Source organism: Cydia amplana, chromosome 26 (genome assembly GCF_948474715.1).
Source record: "Cydia amplana chromosome 26, ilCydAmpl1.1, whole genome shotgun sequence".
Lineage (NCBI taxonomy): Eukaryota > Metazoa > Arthropoda > Insecta > Lepidoptera > Tortricidae > Cydia > Cydia amplana.
In genome coordinates, this window is record NC_086094.1 from 3,792,429 (window position 1) to 3,812,569 (window position 20,141).

At 38.8% G+C, this 20,141-nt stretch overlaps 2 protein-coding genes, 1 long non-coding RNA gene and 1 other non-coding gene across 5 annotated transcripts in view; 2 read left to right on the plus strand and 2 right to left on the minus strand.

The window, feature by feature from the left end:
- The window catches only part of LOC134660142 (venom protease-like), a 92,234-nt gene extending 75,680 nt beyond the window's left edge, over positions 1–16,554 (plus strand). The window contains exons 1-9 of one of the 2 annotated variants that reach the window (XM_063515856.1): positions 6,645–6,735; positions 8,687–8,774; positions 10,357–10,476; positions 10,950–11,020; positions 11,344–11,504; positions 12,294–12,488; positions 13,993–14,182; positions 15,474–15,637; positions 16,347–16,554. In XM_063515856.1, coding sequence (XP_063371926.1) covers positions 6,672–6,735; positions 8,687–8,774; positions 10,357–10,476; positions 10,950–11,020; positions 11,344–11,504; positions 12,294–12,488; positions 13,993–14,182; positions 15,474–15,637; positions 16,347–16,520 — 1,227 coding nt within the window. In that variant the 5' untranslated portion in view covers positions 6,645–6,671 and the 3' untranslated portion in view covers positions 16,521–16,554. Of the gene's footprint in view, positions 1–6,644; positions 6,736–8,686; positions 8,775–10,356; positions 10,477–10,949; positions 11,021–11,343; positions 11,505–12,293; positions 12,489–13,992; positions 14,183–15,473; positions 15,638–16,346 lie in introns of those variants that run through there. The other variant, XM_063515857.1, reaches the window with a different exon arrangement.
- Positions 1–20,141, minus strand: part of LOC134660175 (uncharacterized) — a 138,885-nt gene that overhangs the window by 78,561 nt on the left and 40,183 nt on the right. The gene's annotated exons all lie outside the window — the stretch shown is intronic.
- On the plus strand, positions 4,350–4,422 carry Trnav-uac (transfer RNA valine (anticodon UAC)). Its single transcript has one exon. It is a non-coding gene; the product is annotated as a tRNA-Val (tRNA).
- LOC134659929 (transmembrane protein 267) lies at positions 18,393–19,557 on the minus strand. Its single transcript, XM_063515626.1, has 2 exons — positions 19,151–19,557; positions 18,393–18,722 (listed from the first exon to the last, which is right to left on the minus strand). Exons 1-2 carry the CDS (start codon positions 19,430–19,432, stop codon positions 18,393–18,395), a joined length of 612 nt encoding a protein of 203 aa, XP_063371696.1. The 5' UTR covers positions 19,433–19,557.

A 20,141-nucleotide genomic window follows, 5' to 3' on the forward strand; every position in this document is an offset into this window, starting at 1 on the left:
AAGTTTTACGTCTTGCGTTGGCCAGGAAGTGAGATTTTGTTCTCGCGTAGCGTAAAATTATGTTTATCCCTTTCTTACAAATATAAGTTAAAATGATAGATGAATACAAAGCATTCATAGCTAATTCAGGTCAGTAAGGCGTTTATGAATAGGTAACGCCATGAGACGCTAACTTCCACGATAGGTAAGTATAGAACTAAAATCATCGACCTCGGGTAAAGAAATGTTTTTGTGATAAAAATAAGCAAATATTAGACAACTAGCGACCCGCCCCGGCTTCGCACGGGTTAACAAATTATACATAAACCTTCCTCTTGAATCACTCTGTCTACTTATTAAAAAAAAACGCATCAAAATCCGTTGCGTAGTTTTAAAAATCTAAGCATACATACAGACAGACAGACAGCGGGAAGCGACTTTTTTTATACTATGTAGTGATTTAACACAAATTGAGCAACTCCCTCAGTGACCTCAATAAGGCCTGGATTTTAGGGTACTAGAGGACGATAAGTAATTATGTAAATTGTAGGTACATAATAATACGTGGGCTAGGTGTTTCAGTGAACCAACTTTGTATCTGAAATAAAAGGTTGACATTATATCTTAAATATCGTCTATAGACTGCGTTCGCTTACTATCTATCACTTACACCGTCGCGCGTCGTTTTACCATAAATCGTGACTATCATGACACCTAGAATAGTTATTTGTACAACAAGAGATCAAAGTTTGATATTTCTTCGAGTGCTTATTTTGCGTCCCGTGCAAGCGACTCAAAAGCGCACGAGATGTAAATAACTTTGATCTCGTGTAGTTCACAAAACTTTTCACCTCAGCAGTGAGAACATATTAGAGAACCCGAAAAATGTATTCCTTCTTCATCACTTACCTCTATTCACTCATGTTTTCTTAAGATATACCAACAATTACAACCACTGAGTGAGCCAAATCGCATTTTGCTCACTATTTTTAAGTAGCAAAGTAATACCCTTGTTCGAGCTGCTGAGGTCAAAAAAAAAATCCTTTTTAGACATAGACATTAGACATAGAAAATGTTTATTCAATATCACATGAAATGGCAGGGTTAACACATTTTTACACTTATTTTTTTTATATTAGACACCTGGACCCTTATCAGGACTAGATTAGCATATGATATGAGACTGCAGGTGTTCCGCGATAACTAAATACTTTAGATACTGATGATAACGTGTCACATTGCCCAATGCAACAATAAAACTAATTACAATATACGATCGAGAAAATCGACATTTCTGGACTGTACAAAAGTTAACGATTTTGATATGTTTTTCTAAGACTTTAGAATAGAATAGAATAAAATTTATTCAGGACGCTTATACAACAACATTTTACAAAAACATGTCACAAAAACGGTTTAAAACGGCACTGAAAAGGTTTCCACTCAGCTTGGTGTCAAGGTATCTTACGAGTACCTTGATGCTGGTCTTCCTTTCATCTTTCATTAAAGTGGTCTCGGACAAGACTTAATTATACGATTATCCCTTTACTAGGCTAAGGGATATATATTATTATTTCCCACGTACGGCACTTTAAGCATGTGTTATATTTTATATCAGTAAAACCAAAGAGAATAGAGTGTGAAGAAAGTTACTGTCATGGTCCAGTAGGCCAAAGGTATGGCGCCATCGCTCGAAAAGATTGCACCATACCTTAGGCCTAGTGTCGAGTAGATGGCGTTAGTTTTTGATATTTAACAAATTACAGCACATCAGTGAAAGAATAAGGATCAAAGTCAAATGGCGTTCTAACAGCTTTTATCTTCTGTCGAAAGATGGCAGTAAATTTACTGTGACTACATAATTTACTTAGACAATCCGCCTCTAATTCAAATTATCTTTGGTAAGACTGACATTGAAAAAATCCCTTTTCAACCGTTTATTAGTACAGCAATATGTAACAATATAATATAGTGCAAGTAAAAAGGTCACAGACCGACTCACGCATATTTGACGTCATACGCCGAGTGACGTCATAGGTAAAATGTATTAATAGAACTGCCCACGAATACCACTTAGCCTTTATTTCGGATTTAGTGAATCACTTCGCACCCTCAAGGTTCTATATATAAAATATAATCTTCACTTATTACCTACGTCGGACACTACTGAAAGAGATTAGAGAAAGGTGGCTCCATGCATGATAACCCTCAGAATTACAAATGATAATGGATTTAGATTCATATGTCAATAATTTTTAAAAAGAAACAATTCCATTATTCAACTTCTACATACTTATTGATTTGTCCACAGAAGGGACCTTACTCCAAAATGTATTTGACCCACCTACACTATGAAATTTTGAGCGTAAACCCTAGGCCTCGCTACGCGAGGAGAAAATCTCACTTCCTGGCCAAGGCAAGACGTAAAACTTTAGACAAACCACGGGCGGTATTTCGTAAAGCCCCAGATCGCATATACAAGTTTCTGTTTGACTATGTTTGACTGCCATATCTACAATTTTGTATCGTGCAATAAAAGTTAAATTATAAATTAATTGCTTATAATTATAGCGGGTACCTACCTACTATACAGAGTACATTTATATGCACTATGTGAAACTCAAGTTTTCATGCAACACAATAGGTATGTAATTTAAAATACCTCACACTATAATTTAAAATGGCCAACTTTCTAATTGCCATACCGACTTATTGACGTTAGTCACAACATTATAAATGATGTGTCTTTCCATATAAAAAGGGCCCTTAATGCGGTTAATGGAGTTATTCTCAGCTGTAACTAATAACAAGTGGCGTTATTCATAAACGGCTGCTAACTTAATCAGTTGATAATCGTTGTTAGTAGTTATCAGGGATGTTGCGAATATCCGCATCCGCATCCGCAACCGCGGAACTTCCGCATTATTTTCAACATCCGCATCTGCATCCGCATCCGCATAAAATCGATGCGGATTTAATGCGGATGCGGATGTGGAACAGGTCGGTACAGGAACGTCTTAGCATCGGCGTAAGTGCTAGACTGCTAGGTAATTTAGTCATTAGCCAAAAAAACCTATTAGAAATTAGCAGTCAAGCGTGAGGGGGACTTAATGTACGGAACCCTTGGAACGCGAGTCCGACTCGCACTTGGCCGGTTTTTTGAAATAAAAATTACTAACGTTTAATTATTTGACGTTTTTTATGTACCTATCTTGACATCCGCATCCGCGGATGTGAGCTTTTAAAAATCCGCATCCGTATCCGCATCCGCGGATGTCAAAAAATCGGCATCCGCAACATCCCTGGTAGTTATCACTGGCAACAGCAAGCATTTTTGTCAGAAAGAGTTTAGAAAAGCAATAAAAGATTGTTGCGTATCTACTGCAGTTTTGGAGATAATTAGGAACTTTCAGTATGAACACGTATGAATGACCTAAGTACCTAAGTAAGCACAGAATAAATAATAGTACTAAGTACAGAAGACTCACTCTCTAACAAAACGCATCTGTTACGATCAGCACAGATATGGCCGCTAGGTGGCGACAGCGTCACGCGTGGCTTATGGCTTTCCCAAAAATTGGTGTGGAACGGATGTACTTTTAGTGCTTTTAGCTACCTGTAGCAAAGCGACGAAATCGCGGAGTGAGACACGCCTGGTAGTAGTGGTAGTAGTCTATCTTTATTATTTTGTTCCACATTTTCTGCTACCTATCTTATCCTACTTGATCCGGAAGGTGTGTCTGGCAGCTGTTTATCGATGGCGTACAAAGCTATGAATTAAATGGGCGTTTTTTTGTTGTTGTCCCAAACACTTTTTTCAAATTTGGGATTTTTTATGTTATTTCTACTCAGAATCACGAGCTCTTTCTATCCTAATAGGAGTAAAAAAAGTGTCCCAAAGGTTTTTTTTTCCATTCCGTCACCATTTTTCATAGACTTTGTATGGCGGTCACGTAATGGAAAGATCGAAAAATGTATGGAAATTTTGGGACACTTTGTTTCTCCTATTAGGATAGAAAGAGCTCGTGATTCTGAGTACAAATAACATAAAAAATCCCAAATTTGAAAAAAAAGTGTTTGGGACAACAAAAGAAAACGCCCAAATAAGTGTTCCGTGAACAAAGTTTTGTAAGGAACTCTAAAAATAATAGGTAGTACTGCCGTAGTATAGTTCTTGTGTATAGTAGATTCTGCCATCTTGTGGGCTACATCGGAAGCACAAACTTCACATTTACGCCTCGGACTAAAATCTGACGGCTGGGCTCCTACTGTGCTGCCCCCTTTAGTTCATGCACGCTCCCTACCAAGTGTGACGTTAATAGCTTTATTCATTCATTTTAAGAACTGTAATTTCGTCCCATTGTCTAACTGGTTCCGTGGTGTAGTGGTTATCACATCTGCTTTACACGCAGAAGGCCGCCAGTTCGATCCTGGCCGGAATCATATATTTTTGCTCTTTTTATTATTTATTTTTTTACTAAACAATTTTATGTTTACCCAACTGACAATGCAAGAAGGGTAATGATTTCCTTAAAAAAACATTAAGACTCATATTGCATTTTTGTATTGGATTTAACAGTTTGAATGATTGTCAAAGGAAAGTCATAAACTCATAACCGTTACCACAAGTGTACATGTTTATATTTCTCTGGGGCAAGTATTAATTTTATTTGCCTAATTTACATAATTGTGGCAATTAGGCATGTGCAGTAATTAGATGTTTGTCAAAGAACTTTAGCGATAATTGGTCATAAAGGAAAAACCCAAAGAGAAAACCTTTTAACTCATACATTTTCCTTTTTATATTTAATCAGATGATATTCATAATTCAAAGCATAACAGAAAATTGAGTTATTATGTCATATTTTGTTTGCCTACCAATTCTAATTTATTTAATACAGAACCTGTAAAACTACCATTTTTGTAAACTAGCGCCATCTGTTATTGAATAGTTTTTAATTAAAACTTGATTGGAGTGGCTATTCAGTAAAATAATTCTATATAAACACCCATTAATTCATGTATTATTTATAAGTGTTTATTATGTATTCTTAATCTGCGTTTCTTTAGCACAAATAATAAGCATAATTCAATTTTGCATTTTTACTGTAATTTATTATATTGATTACAGCGCCATCTACCGATAAGTAGCGAAACTTTTAAAACTTATCTAACTCCACCGACGAATTACGAGAATAGGAAGTTCCCCAGACATATATCTTTACCATAAGTTAGGGGAATCGCGTGACGTCGCTTATCTTTTGCATCAGTGTCCTTCTACAGGCTATATTTGTATAAAATTAGCATGCATTTGCCGCCGACGGAATCGGTAACATGTTCAGGATTTATGTTAACGGCGATAACAGTCATAAAGGAAAACTAGGTCACATTGTACGTAATGCACGCTTGTTTTTAACCGACTTCCGAAAAGGAGGGTTTGGTATGGGTACAATATGTGTCTATTAAGATAAATGAAAATGGGTTTCCTTAACTAAATATATCTACATTTCAAAATTTTAAAATAATACGCTATTGTTAATATAACTATTAAAATCTAATACATTTAAACGAGCAATTCTTGTATATTTATTTATATATACATTTCGGGGATCTCGGAAACGACTCTAACGATTTCGATGAAATTTGCTATACCTATAGGGGAGTTGGGGGGCGAAAAATCGATCTAGCTAGGTCTTATCTCTGGGAAAACGCGCATTGAGTTTTTATATGTTTTCCGAGCAAAGCTCGGTCTCCCAGATATTATTAATTAAGTGTTTCAATTATTACTACGTATGTCAGTTTAAACATACATAAAATTCTATCATGCCAATAACACAACCTTTTAAGAACACTAAACTGATGCCCTGCTAATAACTTTTTAAGTGAAATAGCGCTATCTCAAAAGACAATTCACTGCTCTCGTCTCATACGTCAGAAGTGTCAGAACTTAAATTGTAAAAAATAGGATAGGTATTTTTTTTAATTTTTGTCTCTTTCAAGAGATGTGGATCAAACAGTTTTACAGTTGTCTAAGGATACCAATATGAGATCAAGCAGATAAAGGGTTTAAACTTAGTTAACACGGTTAGGACAGGAAGAAACCCACATCTTTATTGCATTTTAGACTAAATACATACCGTAACCCTTATTTCAAAGATTTTAAAGTCTATATTCCTCCGTTTCAATCTTAGTGCGATATCTAAACCGGCTTATTGTAAAAAAACGTAAACAAGATCCGGTTTAAGGTCCGCGCAAAAAGTTGCTTTAAGAGAAAAACGTCAGATTGACCAATAACATTCTAATGAGATACTACATTTTGTCTTAGTAGAAATAGATACGTCTTCGACATACAGTATGTGTCGTGAACGGACTTCGAAAACACGTTTTCTTTGTGGTCGCGTAAATAAACAAACACATAGAATTCTTACATATTAATGTAACTTAGAGCATTATACTAAGTGTTAAATTATTAAATAAATGTAAAATTTATAGAAAACAGTGCTTCTTGTAACACAAAAACGTTTTTCGAAGACCCAGTGGACATTGAAAATTTGAAATCGATATTTTTGATTTCAAGACCAAAAACATAAAAATACGTACACTCATTTTATTTGCACGTAGTTATTAAAAGGAACAAAAGGCATTAAATATAAAATGTGTTAATGTAAGGTTAGGATTAATTTATTTTAGAAATGTTTGTTTTTAAAGTTTTGTTTATTTTGGCATTCGGTCAAAATGCTGTGACCCAAAAAAATGGTAAGTTCTGAATAAAAATTAAGTGATCTATGTGACAGCTAGAATATCGATTAACTCAAAAAGTGCTGTGCTGATTTTGACGGAGTTTCCATTCATGGATTTTCCTTAGAATAAATTAGGTAATTTCTTCAAGACTCTGGTATTATTTAGAGTAAGATTTATTACTACTATGTAGTAGTACATACAATTCAAATTAGTTCCTATATTCCTATCTATACGTATAAAAACATATATTTCAATTTTAATTTTTAACAAGCAGAAACGTCTGCGAACGATAAATAAATAAAAATTATTAAGTAGCATGTTTTTTTAGCTTAACATATATTTCAATTAAATATGCAAAATTAGTATACAGAGTCCTTAACCTTTAAGTGCCTATAGGAAATGTTTTCGAATCAAATGACGATTAAGGAAAACATGACGAAGACCCAATTAAATGTATCGAGTTATATCTTTATGAAAAAAAACAATCCGGAGCGGTACTCTAATTTTAAAATCTGGAAAGGTTTTGATATTGGTATGATAAGATCGCTTTGATGTCTGATTCGTGCACACGAAATCCACTGCTTTCTTGAGTCAAATAGGACCCTAGATTGTTTAACAACACTAACAACTATGCAGGTATGATTGTAATATACATATACCTAAGCATATTAGAAAAATGCAAAAAAAAATGCAGCATTACTATATAGTCAAGTGGCTAGCAAGACTTCGAGCAATAAAGCTATTTTATTCTATTCTATTTTATTTGATTCGAGTAAAAAAGAAATAGATAGTCACTTTTGCTGTGGTTTAACCTAAAAACATAGACTCACATTTTCCTGTTATCTTTGTTTATTACGTTTAGGTATCGATGATGGATAATTGCCCTGTGCATACCTACCTACTTACCTAGTTTATGTTATGTAGGTATGTAATTCTAAGTATTTGCTGTTCTACACACCTGTTGTGTAGGTATATTAGTTAATAATAATAATAGAGTATAAATAGTAGAGTATAATTAGACGGAGTTCCCGCTAGGGCTTCCAAATACCGGACTTCTCACAATACCGGTATTAATACCGAAACTGTCTTCATCAATACCGGGATCCCGGGATCCCGGTATTGGATATGAATCGCTTAAAAATATATAGTTTTATTAAAAAGGGGAATTAGAAAGGCTCACTGGAATACCAGATATGTCCTAAAAGCTATTACGACAATAAACAATCAATGCCGCCATCTGCAATAATTTTATTTCACACTCCAGGTTGGCAATAATTCTATCCAATTTGTTGACTTCACCTCACCAGTCACATTTGTAGTCCAACTTAACCAACCAGACAACATTTTTTCAAATTTCCGTCAAAATTGGTTTGCCATTATTACAATTATCCTTGCTCTTTCGTTTTATTTCTTGATAAAATTATAAGAACTAATTATGTTAATGTTAATGTCACTATCATCATATTCATCACTCACATAACTTCAGGATTCATCCACCACCAACCACCAAATATTTATCTCACGCATTAGGCAACGATCTTGTTTCAGTAATAAAATGCGGGCTAGAGACCAGTTAGAGTTAGACCAAGTAAAGTCTGCAACGATTTTGATAGCATACGCAGTACGCAGTGCACGTATTATTTGTACGTCATAATTTCATAGAAGTTTGACGTTTAATATAACACTTGCACTGCGCGTGCAATCAAAATTGTTGCAGACTTTTCTTGGTCTAACTCTAGATGCGTCTGACCTTTAGTAAGGTTTTTGATACAGCCGGATATAATGGATTTAAAGGGTTTATACTGCGCATTTCCCTCATTTTTTAAAATACCGGGATCCCGGTATTGCCTTTAAAAATACCGGTATTGAAAAATGCGTTTAAAAAGACGGGATCCCGGGATCCCGAAATACCGGGATCCCGGTATTGGAAGCCCTAGTTCCCGCCTGTATTAAAATTTGTTTATAGTGGGCGATCAGTGTGTGGACCAATACACCAACACAGTGGGGCGGTGTGCGTCGGCTCAGCAATGCGAATCTGCCAGACAAGACTTTCAGTAAGCTATGTTTTCTGATTACTTAGTCTGCTAAAGCGCGTTGGACCTAGAATAAAACTGCTAAATAGGCCCATAGACAACATGCCAATCGCTAACGCTACGGCTTACGTAGGCGGACAACGCGCGAACGCGGCGCGGCGCGGTGCGGCGCGGCGCGGCGAGGATGAAACAAACCGTTGATACGTATAGGTATGTCCTACTCGTACGTGAGCGATTTAGACGCGAAGCGGGGCGGCGGCCGCGCGGCGTTCGCGCGTTGTTCGCCTGCGTAAGACGTAGCGTAACGCTCCGTACCCGTAGCAATCGAAACGCAACTGTCACTGGGCCCGCTTTGGATTTTGAACTAGATATCTATTAGACATATCCAATCCATATCGTTTCGATATCTAATATTTGACGTATCTTAAAGTTCGAATATGGCTGACAAATACGGAAGAGTGATAATTAGAGAGACACAAAGCGATTCGATGGCGAAGTGATAGCGATTAATTGTCACCTTGGCTAGGCCGCCAGGCAAGCCGTTGGAAATCAAGTTCTAAAGACGCCTTACGGTCACAGACTAATGGTTGATCCATCTAAGATTCAAGCTAATTTGGTTGTCAATACTAACGGTATGAAATGTCCAATGTAATGTAAACCCTAAAGTGCTCAATAATTAAAGTCCGTGACTGTACGATAGGTATATCACTGCATAGTATAAAACAAAGTCGCTTCCCGCTGTCTGTCTGTCCCTATCAGGGATGTTGTGGATGCCGATTTTTTGACATCCGCGGATGCGGATTTTTAAAGGCTCACATCCGCGGATGCGGATGCGGATGTCAAGATAGGTACATAAAAAACGTAAAATATTACATTTTAGTAATTTTTATTTCTAAAAACCGGCCAAGTGCGAGTCGGACTGGCGTTCCAAGGGTTCCGTACATTAAGTCCCACTCACGCTTGACTGCTAATTTCTAATAGGTTTTTTGGCTAATGACTAAATTACCTAGCAGTCTAGCACTTACGCCGATGTTAAGACGTTCCTGTACCGACCTGTTACACATCCGCATCCGCATTAAATCCGCATCGATTTTATGCGGATGCGGATGCAGATGCGGATGTTGAAAACAATGCGGAAGTTTCGCGGTTGCGGATGCAGATGCGGATATTCGCAACATCCCTGGTCCCTATGTATGCTTAGATCTTTAAAACTACGCAACGGATTTTGATGCGGTTTTTTTTAATAGATAGAGAGATTCAAGAGGAAGGTTTATGTATAATTTAATTAATTAACCCGTGCGAAGCCGTGGGTCGCTAGTAGAAAATAAATAACAGCTTCAAATGTGCGTGTGAATTCTCCAAGTCTAGGATTAGCGTACTTTTGTACAATAGTGCTCTACCAATCATAATAACCGTAAGCAAAATATATGAAAACTCCTTTAAAAGTTCACCATGTTCTGCTGTTTTTCAAATTTACGGTGGTTTTGCGTGGTCCCCAATAATGGTCCCTAATAAGAAGAGAAAGAATGATGTATTCAGCAACAGTACATATTAGGTTTATGATTGTGATGATGATTCTAAAAAGATTGTTTATAAATTTCAGACAGAACGGCATAAGGCCGACGTTCTGCTCACAGTCGTTCGACAGCGCCATAGTGTGCTGCAGAGATGGCAACAATATATTCCAAACGGCGCCACCGCAAGTGGTGCCGAAGAATGGGGAGTAAGTAAAACATTTATACACATTACATTTTCATACGTGTGCGGAAAAGTAAGGGAGTCTGCCAGAGTGCACGAGCTCTACTGCAGTATTTATACAATAACAGGCGTGACTCGTCTCGTCTCGCGGTTTCGTCGCGTCGCTTCAAGTACCTACAAGTACATGCGGCCCACACCAATTTTGTCTAGCCATAGTAGTTGCCGCGCACCGCTACGGAACCGACGCCTGCACGCGCTTGCGCCACCTAGCGGTCATATCTGTCGTAATAGACGCGCGTCAGAGCCCAGGCCCTGTAGTAACTACTATTTAGCTGCCCGTTTCTCAGCACCCATCATATATAGACTGCCGCCTTGCTGCTGACCCTAATATCTTTCCGTCCTAGGCCTACTGGGCCTTAGCCGACCTTAGGGCAAATCCGCCACTGTGGGTGACGATGCCGGTGATAATTGCTTACTACTTTACTTTTTATTTTACAGCAGGCCTGTTTGGGGCACCGCTGATGCCGCCAGTAACGGGCAAACAGATAAAAGACGAGTCAGTCAGAGAAGTAAGTACCTAATACATGCTAATACCTATCAATATTACAATATAGACTCTGTGCGGAAAGAGAAGGGTCGTGGAATGTATACACACACACACACACACACACACACAGACTATATATTCGCTGTTTGCCTCCGCCAACAAATAGGTATATGTTTGTTAGAAACAACCAAGCAACAAACACAATACAAGCATAAACAGCGTTTACAGGTTATAAGTTGTTGAATGAAACGCGAGTCTATCTATCTTGATAGTTTTCGGTTTTTCATCATTTATAATATTCGTACTTAATAGTTAGGGCTAGGCAATAAACTATGTTGTTTTCAGAGTGTGAAGAATACAGCAAGTCCGTGGTCCAGACCTTCAGTTTCCTGCCCCTAGTTCCGGACCCCGAGACGGTCTCCATATCCGCGCCAAAATGCGACTACGGCAAAGTGGAGCTGATTGTCGGTGGAGAGAACGCTCAGCTCGGGGAGTTTCCGCATATGGTACGTGCTACTCGGCGATAGATGGCAGCACTCATCATCATCATCATCCTGGCGTCAATCCCAGCTATGCCCCCGCGGTCCCGGGGTCCGCCTTCCGACTCCTTCGTGTCCACTTTGCCCGATCTTCGGCGTCCCTGGTGGTGAGTCCGTTGGCACGCATGTCCTCCTTAACGACATCAAGCCATCGCTTCCTGGGCCGGCCTTTTCTTCCCGTACCGGGAGGAGGCGGCATGGCCAGGCATTTGTTACCCACGTAACTTGCCGGTCTGCGCGAGACGTGGCCATACCAACGAAGGCGGCACTCTTGCAGTTTGTCAGCGATGCCACGGACGCCAAGACTACCCCGGATGTGGGCGTTTCGGACGCGATCCTTGCGTGAAACTCCGCACATCCACCGCAGCATCTTCATTTCCGTGACACGCAGTTCCTGCTTGTGCCGCTCTAGTAAAAGCCAAGTCTCGCTGCCGTACAGAAGGGCAGGTCTAATGATGGTCTTATAGACCTGTCCCTTCAATTTAATCGGCATTTTGGGATCACAAATAACCCCAGTCATCTCCCGCCATTTGACCCAGGCAGCGGATATTGGGGCTTTGACGTCGCTGTCGATAGGCAGCACTATATAATATTAAACTCGATTACAGAGCTATCTAGCAAAGTGTCTAGTGATATCTTTTACCTTTCTCAAAGGGCTCGCTAGATGACAGCGGCGGCGTTTTGACATGGAATTAACCTAAAAAAAAATTTTTATCTCCACAGTGGACAACTGCTTTCTTATTATTATTGTTTCAGGCCGCTATAGGCTGGGTGAACTTCGAAGACTCATACTCCTTCAACTGCGGAGGTAGCCTCATTAGCCCCCGCTGGGTGCTCACTGCTGGGCACTGCACTAGGGACCCTCGGGCTCGGGACCCTAATCCGGCCATAGTCAGACTGGGGGATCAGAATATTGACCCTAGCGTGCAAGATGGAGCCACTCCTGTGGAGGTATCTCATGATTTGTAATTATTATTTGAGGTTTAAAAATTAGGATTAAGTTTTTCTTACTGGCAATACTCGTAACCTTTTTGTGAAACAAACAATCTGAGCTAGGTACAGTTTTTCAGCTCTCTCTCTCTCTTCCAGGGCTGCCAGTAAAAAAATCTTGATTATACATGATTATACGATCCAGTGTCTGCCATTATACGAAATTCGTTTGCATTATACGAGTACATAATAATAAATAAAAAAAGCGGCCAAGTGCGAGTCGGACTCGCCCATGAAGGGTTCCGTATTTAGGCGATTTATGACGTATTAAAAAAAAACTACTTACTAGATCTCGTTCAAACCAATTTTCGGTGGAAGTTTACATGGTAATGTACATCATATATTTTTTTTAGTTTTATCATTCTCTTATTTTAGAAGTTACAGGGGGGGGGGGACACACATTTTACCACTTTGGAAGTGTCTCTCGCGCAAACTATTCAGTTTAGAAAAAAATGATATTAGAAACCTCAATATCATTTTTGAAGACCTATCCATAGATACCCCACACGTATGGGTTTGATGAAAAAAAATTTTTTGAGTTTCAGTTCGAAGTATGGGGAACCCCAAAAATTTATTGTTTTTTTTCTATTTTTGTGTGAAAATCTTAATGCGGTTCACAGAATACATCTACTTACCAAGTTTCAACAGTATAGTTCTTATAGTTTCGGAGAAAAGTGGCTGTGACATACGGACGGACAGACAGACGGACAGACAGACAGACATGACGAATCTATAAGGGTTCCGTTTTTTGCCATTTGGCTACGGAACCCTAAAAAACGATTAATTTTAAATCGATATTTTAATAACTGACCTGTATTTAGTTGCTGTTCCGTTAAATCATTACGATTTTGTCGATTTTAGTACTGCTCACACTCAATCATTACAATTACTTGTGTCATTTGTCAACGTCATTCACATTGGTGGTAAAATTTAAAATTTCATGAATCTGGAAAAAAATATATCAAATTTATACCTATAAATATATCATATCATACTGCCATATTAATTACACGCACGCACGCACGCACGCACGCACGCACGCACGCACGCACGCACGCACGCACGTACGCACGCACTCACTCTCACACACACACACACACACACACACAAATAGTATAGTTTAGTTTAGGATAGTTAGCATAGTTAGTCTTACCAATTTCCATTTAAATCACACCAATCGGATCATCTGATGAAATTGTCCGATCAAATCTAGACGTGCGGACGCAAACGCCACTTTGGCTCCCTGATTTCAATCGCCGATTACGACCGATATTACCGATAAAATGGTGTTGCGGACGCAAGAATACCAATTTGTGCCTCCAGTATTCGCCTTTGGGGGGCACTTTTTTTAATTTAGAACGCTCCAATATCGCCATAATACTGAAATTGGTGATAAAATTGGAGATCGACGCCATTTCTTTTCTGATCAAATCGGTCGATTTAAGCATCCCGTCTTGTTTCTCAGGTCCCCATAAAACAAATTGTGAAGCACCCCGACTACAAGCCACCCCACCGCTACAACGACATCGCCCTGCTCGAGCTGGCTACCGACGTGGACTTCAGCAACACAATACGCCCGGCGTGTCTGTGGCAGAGGCACGACTTTGACAGCTATACGAAGGCACTTGCTACTGGCTGGGGGGTTATAGATGTCAGTAAGTACTTACATATACACCTAAACGGAGTAGCCATTACAGGCTTTCCCCTCTGTCGAAAATAGGCGGCCGACGGTCATACACAATGTATGGACTGACGTTTATCTGACATGGCTATTTTTACGTTACGCATACATTTGACGTTCCCCTCCCCCGCAAAAATCGGCAGACTGTTTTGTACAGAAAATTACAGACATGGCGTCTCCATTTGATTATATCCTCCAAGCTGTACAATTACTTTGTGAAATTGCAATAAAATATTGAGTATTGAGAGAAATATAAGTAAAGAAAGAGTGGTAACTCCATACATCAGTTTTCTTACCAAAACGCTAGTTATTTCGTAGTCGACATCTAGCGTGAAGTAGCGGACATTATCAGTACTGCTAGTTGACAATAGGTGTCGCGGCAAACAAAAACTCTAATGCTCGACAATTTTTAGCTAATATTATAACTCTGGGGCGATGGGGACCTTTGGGCCCAGCATGGCTCGGAACGGGTTTTCGTTTCTTAAGTTCTGTACGTAGTTAGTAAAATTGAAATAAAATTATTCGTTACGAAATCACTTACAATGTATTTAAAAAACTGATTAAGAATATCGTATCTTTAGCTCAGAGGACGTTTCACTGGTCATAGTCGCTGAAACCTGTGTCGAAACGTCGGTAAATAAAGGTAATTGAATAAAGTACGCGTTAGACTCGTCTATAAATGTGAGTTAATATGTGTTCAAAACGCGAAGGTTTTAAATATTATAAAGATCGTAGTTTTAGTTTAGGGGCAGAGGGAAAAGAAGTTGTTTAACCTGGATGGATAACCTTAGGAATTAGACGGGAATCGACGCTGCCACGCTAGGCAGAAAAACTACAAATAGACGAGAGTTCCGGACCGTGGTAGCCGACATCCGTAGAGGATATGGCACCAAAAGAAGAAGATCCTTACTTCTTTAGCTCACGCTATTTTATTTACAAGCTTTTATTTACTTTCACCTGACCGTTGTCTGTCTGTAATCAAATCTTAATTGCAAGTTTTGATCCACTTCCCGGTTTCCGATTGAGCTGAAATTTTGCATGCATGTATAAATCGGATGACAATGCAATATTATTATGACATAGAGCTGATCTGATGATGGAGACAGGAGGTGGCCATAGGAACTCTGTGATAAAACAACGCAACTGAATTGTGTTTGGGGTTTTTAGAAATGTCTCGATGAGTATTAGTTGCCTGTGGAAAGAAACGTACAGTCAGCGATAAAAGCTTGTACCAAAAATGTAATTTTTGTCAAAAACTATTCCAGATACGAAGGAGACATCGAAAGAGCTCCAAAAAGTGTCGATCTCACTGCTGGACAACGCATACTGCGACCAGCTGCTCGCCAACTCGAGGAACAGGAACTGGCAAGGATTCTCTCCCTCGCAGATGTGTGCGGGGGAGCTGCGCGGGGGGAGGGACACGTGTCAGGTATAGTACTGTCGCCATTAGATATATCGGAGCGGCTAAAGCGCTCACAAATATCTGAACACGGCTCTATTGGCAGGGGGGTTTCAGATATTGTGAACACCTTGGCCGCTCCGATATATCTGATGGCGACTGTACTTACAAGACCTCGACATACTTGTATTCATATTATTTACATTTTGATCCATCTAAAGGATTGTGACTCACGCAAGTACGGTCCGGGTCCGCGCCGAGGCGTCCGAGACTTCGTTTTCTATTATGGATATCCACAACCTCGGGGCCGTTCCTTCCGTATTTACATTTAAACTAACGTATTTACATAAATTAGGATTAGGTATTCTTTACAAGCTTTTATTTAGTTTCACCTGTCCCATTGTCTGTCTGTCGGTCTGTAATCAAATCTTGCAAGTTAAATTTGATCCACTTCCCGGTTTCCGATTGAGCTGGAATTTTGCATGCATGTAGGTACCTATAAATCGGATGACAATGCAAATATTATTATGACATAGAGCTGATCTGATGATGGAGACAGGAGGTGGCCATAGGAACTCTGTGATGAAACAACGCAACCTAATTGTGTTAGGGGTTTTTAGAATTGTCTCGATGAGTTGTCTGTCGTAAGTACAGTCAGCGATAAAAGCATGTACCAAAAATGAAATTTTTGCCAAAAACTTTTTATCTGGATCATGCCCATATTCCGTGTCTAATACAGGGTGACTCAGGAGCCCCCCTGCAGGTGGCGTCCCGTGACAACCAGTGCATTTTCCACGTGGTGGGCGTGACGTCGTTCGGCGCGCAGTGCGCGCGCAGCGGCCGCCCCGCCATCTACACGCGCGTCGCCAGCTATCTCGACTGGATAGAGGGCGTTGTCTGGCCTAATCTGTAGCGAAACTACACGTCACGTTTTAGCGTATTAAAGTATGTATATCACAATTTTGTGTTTTGATTCGAATTACCCGCCGAACGCCTCCACACTCCATTGCACTCTACACCCCCTTAACTTACTTAACACCCCCTGGCACTGATTAAAATAACCGACTTGGTTTCACATTAAGTACATCTCAAAACTTTTTTGTAGTAAAAGCGTTGCGAGACGTGCACCTTTTTACATGTAATGTTTTTGATGGGATGTATTATTTTCTTAAATCAAAATAAAAACACTTATTATCAAACAGGGGTGTAAATCATTTAATGTATATAATATAGTATCTATTTCTTTTTTTTCACTAGCCTATAAGAGTGTCCCACTGCTGGGCAAAGGTCTCCCTTCTTTCCCGCCATTTGGTTCTATCCAATGCATACTCCCACTTCACAATATGTATCTAGGTCTTCCCGACATCTCCGTTTTGGTCTTCTCTGCCCGATATCGATCCCATGGGATCCCGTCTGTGGCTATAGTTCGTTTATTTTGCATTAGAAAGAACTTGCAAGAAGGTAAGCGATCTTGACATGTCTTTTAATTGAAAAACGCTTTTTAAACATCAAAAACTATTACTTATGAAAGCAGAAGTATATAAATGATCGTATTAGATTCATAATTGTTACATAATTGCCGTAACTTATTTTTAAATGTGTTTTTCAATTAAAAGACACATCAAGATTGTTTACCTAAATGCTAAAACAATGCATAATAATAAATGCATAATGCATAATGTTATGCTTTGTTCTAATGCTAAAAAAAACTAACTATAATTTGGCCATAGAGAAAAAAATACATAGATTGCTCACTCCATACATCAGTTTTGGTACCAAAAAGACCAATTTCAGTGTCTACATCTAGCATCGAGTAGCTATAAAGCATAGTAAGTATAATTATATATAATGTATTCCTGAACTCAAACAAAGAATTCTTTTTTATATAAAAATGCAGTTTAGGTCATAAATAAATATTTAACTACTGCTACTGACTTAGGCAAAACATAAATACTTAAATGTACATCAATTTTGACATGATTATATGTATAATAAATAATTATACATTCATTGCAATCAGACTTCCTACTAAAAGCTATAAGTACTAAAAGGAACTACAAAAACACCATTTAGTGCCTGTTTTAGTTAACCCTTACACTGCCCATGATGTAATGTACGGACGAACTAATTTACACTGTATATCAGATTTTAACCCTTTGAACGCCACGCCGATGCGGCGCGTCATCGTGAACCATGTCGCAATGCATGAAGGTTGATATTGGACTGTAACCGCGCGCGTCAGTTGACGTCTTTGGCGGTCTAAGGTTTGAACATGTTCTTAATTGCTCTAGCCAACAATGTGGTATGTGGTACTATAAACATTAACCTTTTCGATGCCGTGTAAAACACAAAAGCTGTCACGCTGACGCCACGTCACCGAAGTGTCAAAACTGAAATTGAACTTTATGCATATGCACGTAGGTCTATGTTGCTCTGTGACATGTGACCGATTAATCGGTCTTTGGCGTTGAACCTACGGTGCGGATATATCGGTCATTGGCATCCAAAAGGTAACAGTAAGGCTTACAATAAATGAGAAATGAAACTGATAGATATATCTATTAACTTAAATTGACTGAATTACGTTTTTGTGATTTTTATTGTGATCTGTTTTTGTAGTGTGACTTCCTTTACGCATTATATTGTTTTACAACTTTTACAACTTCCTTGTGAATGAAGATACTTAAATACCAGTGAGTAGCTCTAGAACAGTGTTTCTTAAAGTGTTCTGCGCAAAGCCATTAACTCTTTGTTGACTTTATCTCACATAGATATTAACTTGCTTTTACACCAGCATATATTCCACAGTAGTATCCTTCAGTAACATAGGCCTCCAATGCCTACTCAGCAACCCAAATAGATGCGGCAACACCACCGTTAAACACACATACATATACTTAGTCAGCGGAGATGTATGTCCGAACGGATAAACCCAGAGTCCCCTCCGGTTTGCGTCTCGTATGTGGTGGCTTGAGTAAGCTAGTATTAGCATCCAGGTTAAGATGTATATGTTTAGTTTTTTATATATGTGGCTGTAGATTAGGAGAGGTATTGTGATGAGGAGCCAGAAGGTGGTGCAGTGGAATATGCCTCGCTGCTTGAGGGTGGTGAGATCCTGTAAAAAGAAATAATGTACCCGCATAAGGCTAGCGTGTAGATTATGTCCCAAGCACTCTTGCGAAGGAGGTCTGTGCCCATATATAGTTTTTTTTTATTCTGTATTGAAATTGTAATTCTATGAACCGAAATAAAAGTTTCATAGAAAGTAATTTATTTTGTTCTTAGAGTGTAATTCTATGTCTAAAAAATACAGAAGTGTAATACTTAAGTGCAATTAGAGGTTTTCTCACGTTAGTTAATGTTGATAGTATGATTCCTTATCCTTAGGACCTAACTGTAGTTAATTACAATAATTACTTTTATCTAATGTTGCATCATTTTCTAAAAACACAGCTATTGACAATATGGGTACCAGGTAAGTACGGTCTAATACTACGAGTGCTACTACGATCAATAAATTTGTAATTCTACACGATATCTTACCTTCCAATGTAAAGATCGGGCCACCATCACATGATCTATGTCTATAAAACTGGATATAAATGTACAAAATATAACGTTGATCAGCTTTGCGTGGCCCGTGACACTTGTCTCATGGCTAAAGAACACCAACGAAGACAGGAATCCTATGGTAGCATGGACAGCACTGTCTGAAAATGCCCTAAACACTTGCGAAGGAGAGTACTTTGATTTGAACACTATATAGTCTCCTATGTATGTCGAAGAACATAATAGTAAGGTTAGGACGATTTTCGCATATTTCATGATTATTTCTTGTAAAGTTCAAGCCATTTGGATATTAGTTACAAGGTTTTTTTTACAGGAATTTGGTTTGTTTACGATGTTATCAAAAATGACGTTATGGAATGGCCATGACATTTCTAATCAAAGTGACAGATGATGAGATGACAAACGCGTTCAGAAACGTTACACAATTCAACTTCTAGAATATCCATAGAAGGTAGCATCCTATAGAAGTGGTCTACGCGTGCCTCCGTGAGGGACAAAACATATAAAATCGACCAATCATAGCGTCGCTGGGATGTGGGGATGGGTTTTGACCAACGTGAACTTTATTATGTAATCTGTGAACTAACGTTGAATTCTTTAAAAAAAATCTTTTAAAGTACCCATCGTAATTTAATTATACTTGGTCAAGCAGATCTTGTCAGTAGAAAAAGGCGGCAAATTTGAAAAATGTAGGCGCGAAGGGATATCGTCCCATAGAAAATTTGAATTTCGTGCGTTTTTTTACTGACAATATTTGCTTGACCAGCTATATGTTACAATTTCGCTGTTTGTCCGTCTTTCACAACCGCGGATTTGTTAAAAACTGTATTGTATACCTACTACCTACACATTTCGAATACATTTAAGGTTTCGAAAGTAGTGCACTGAATGCATAACGATTGTAACAGATAACCAAAATAACCAACGCCTTAATTTAGTAAATTATCTAATTGTAAATGATAAG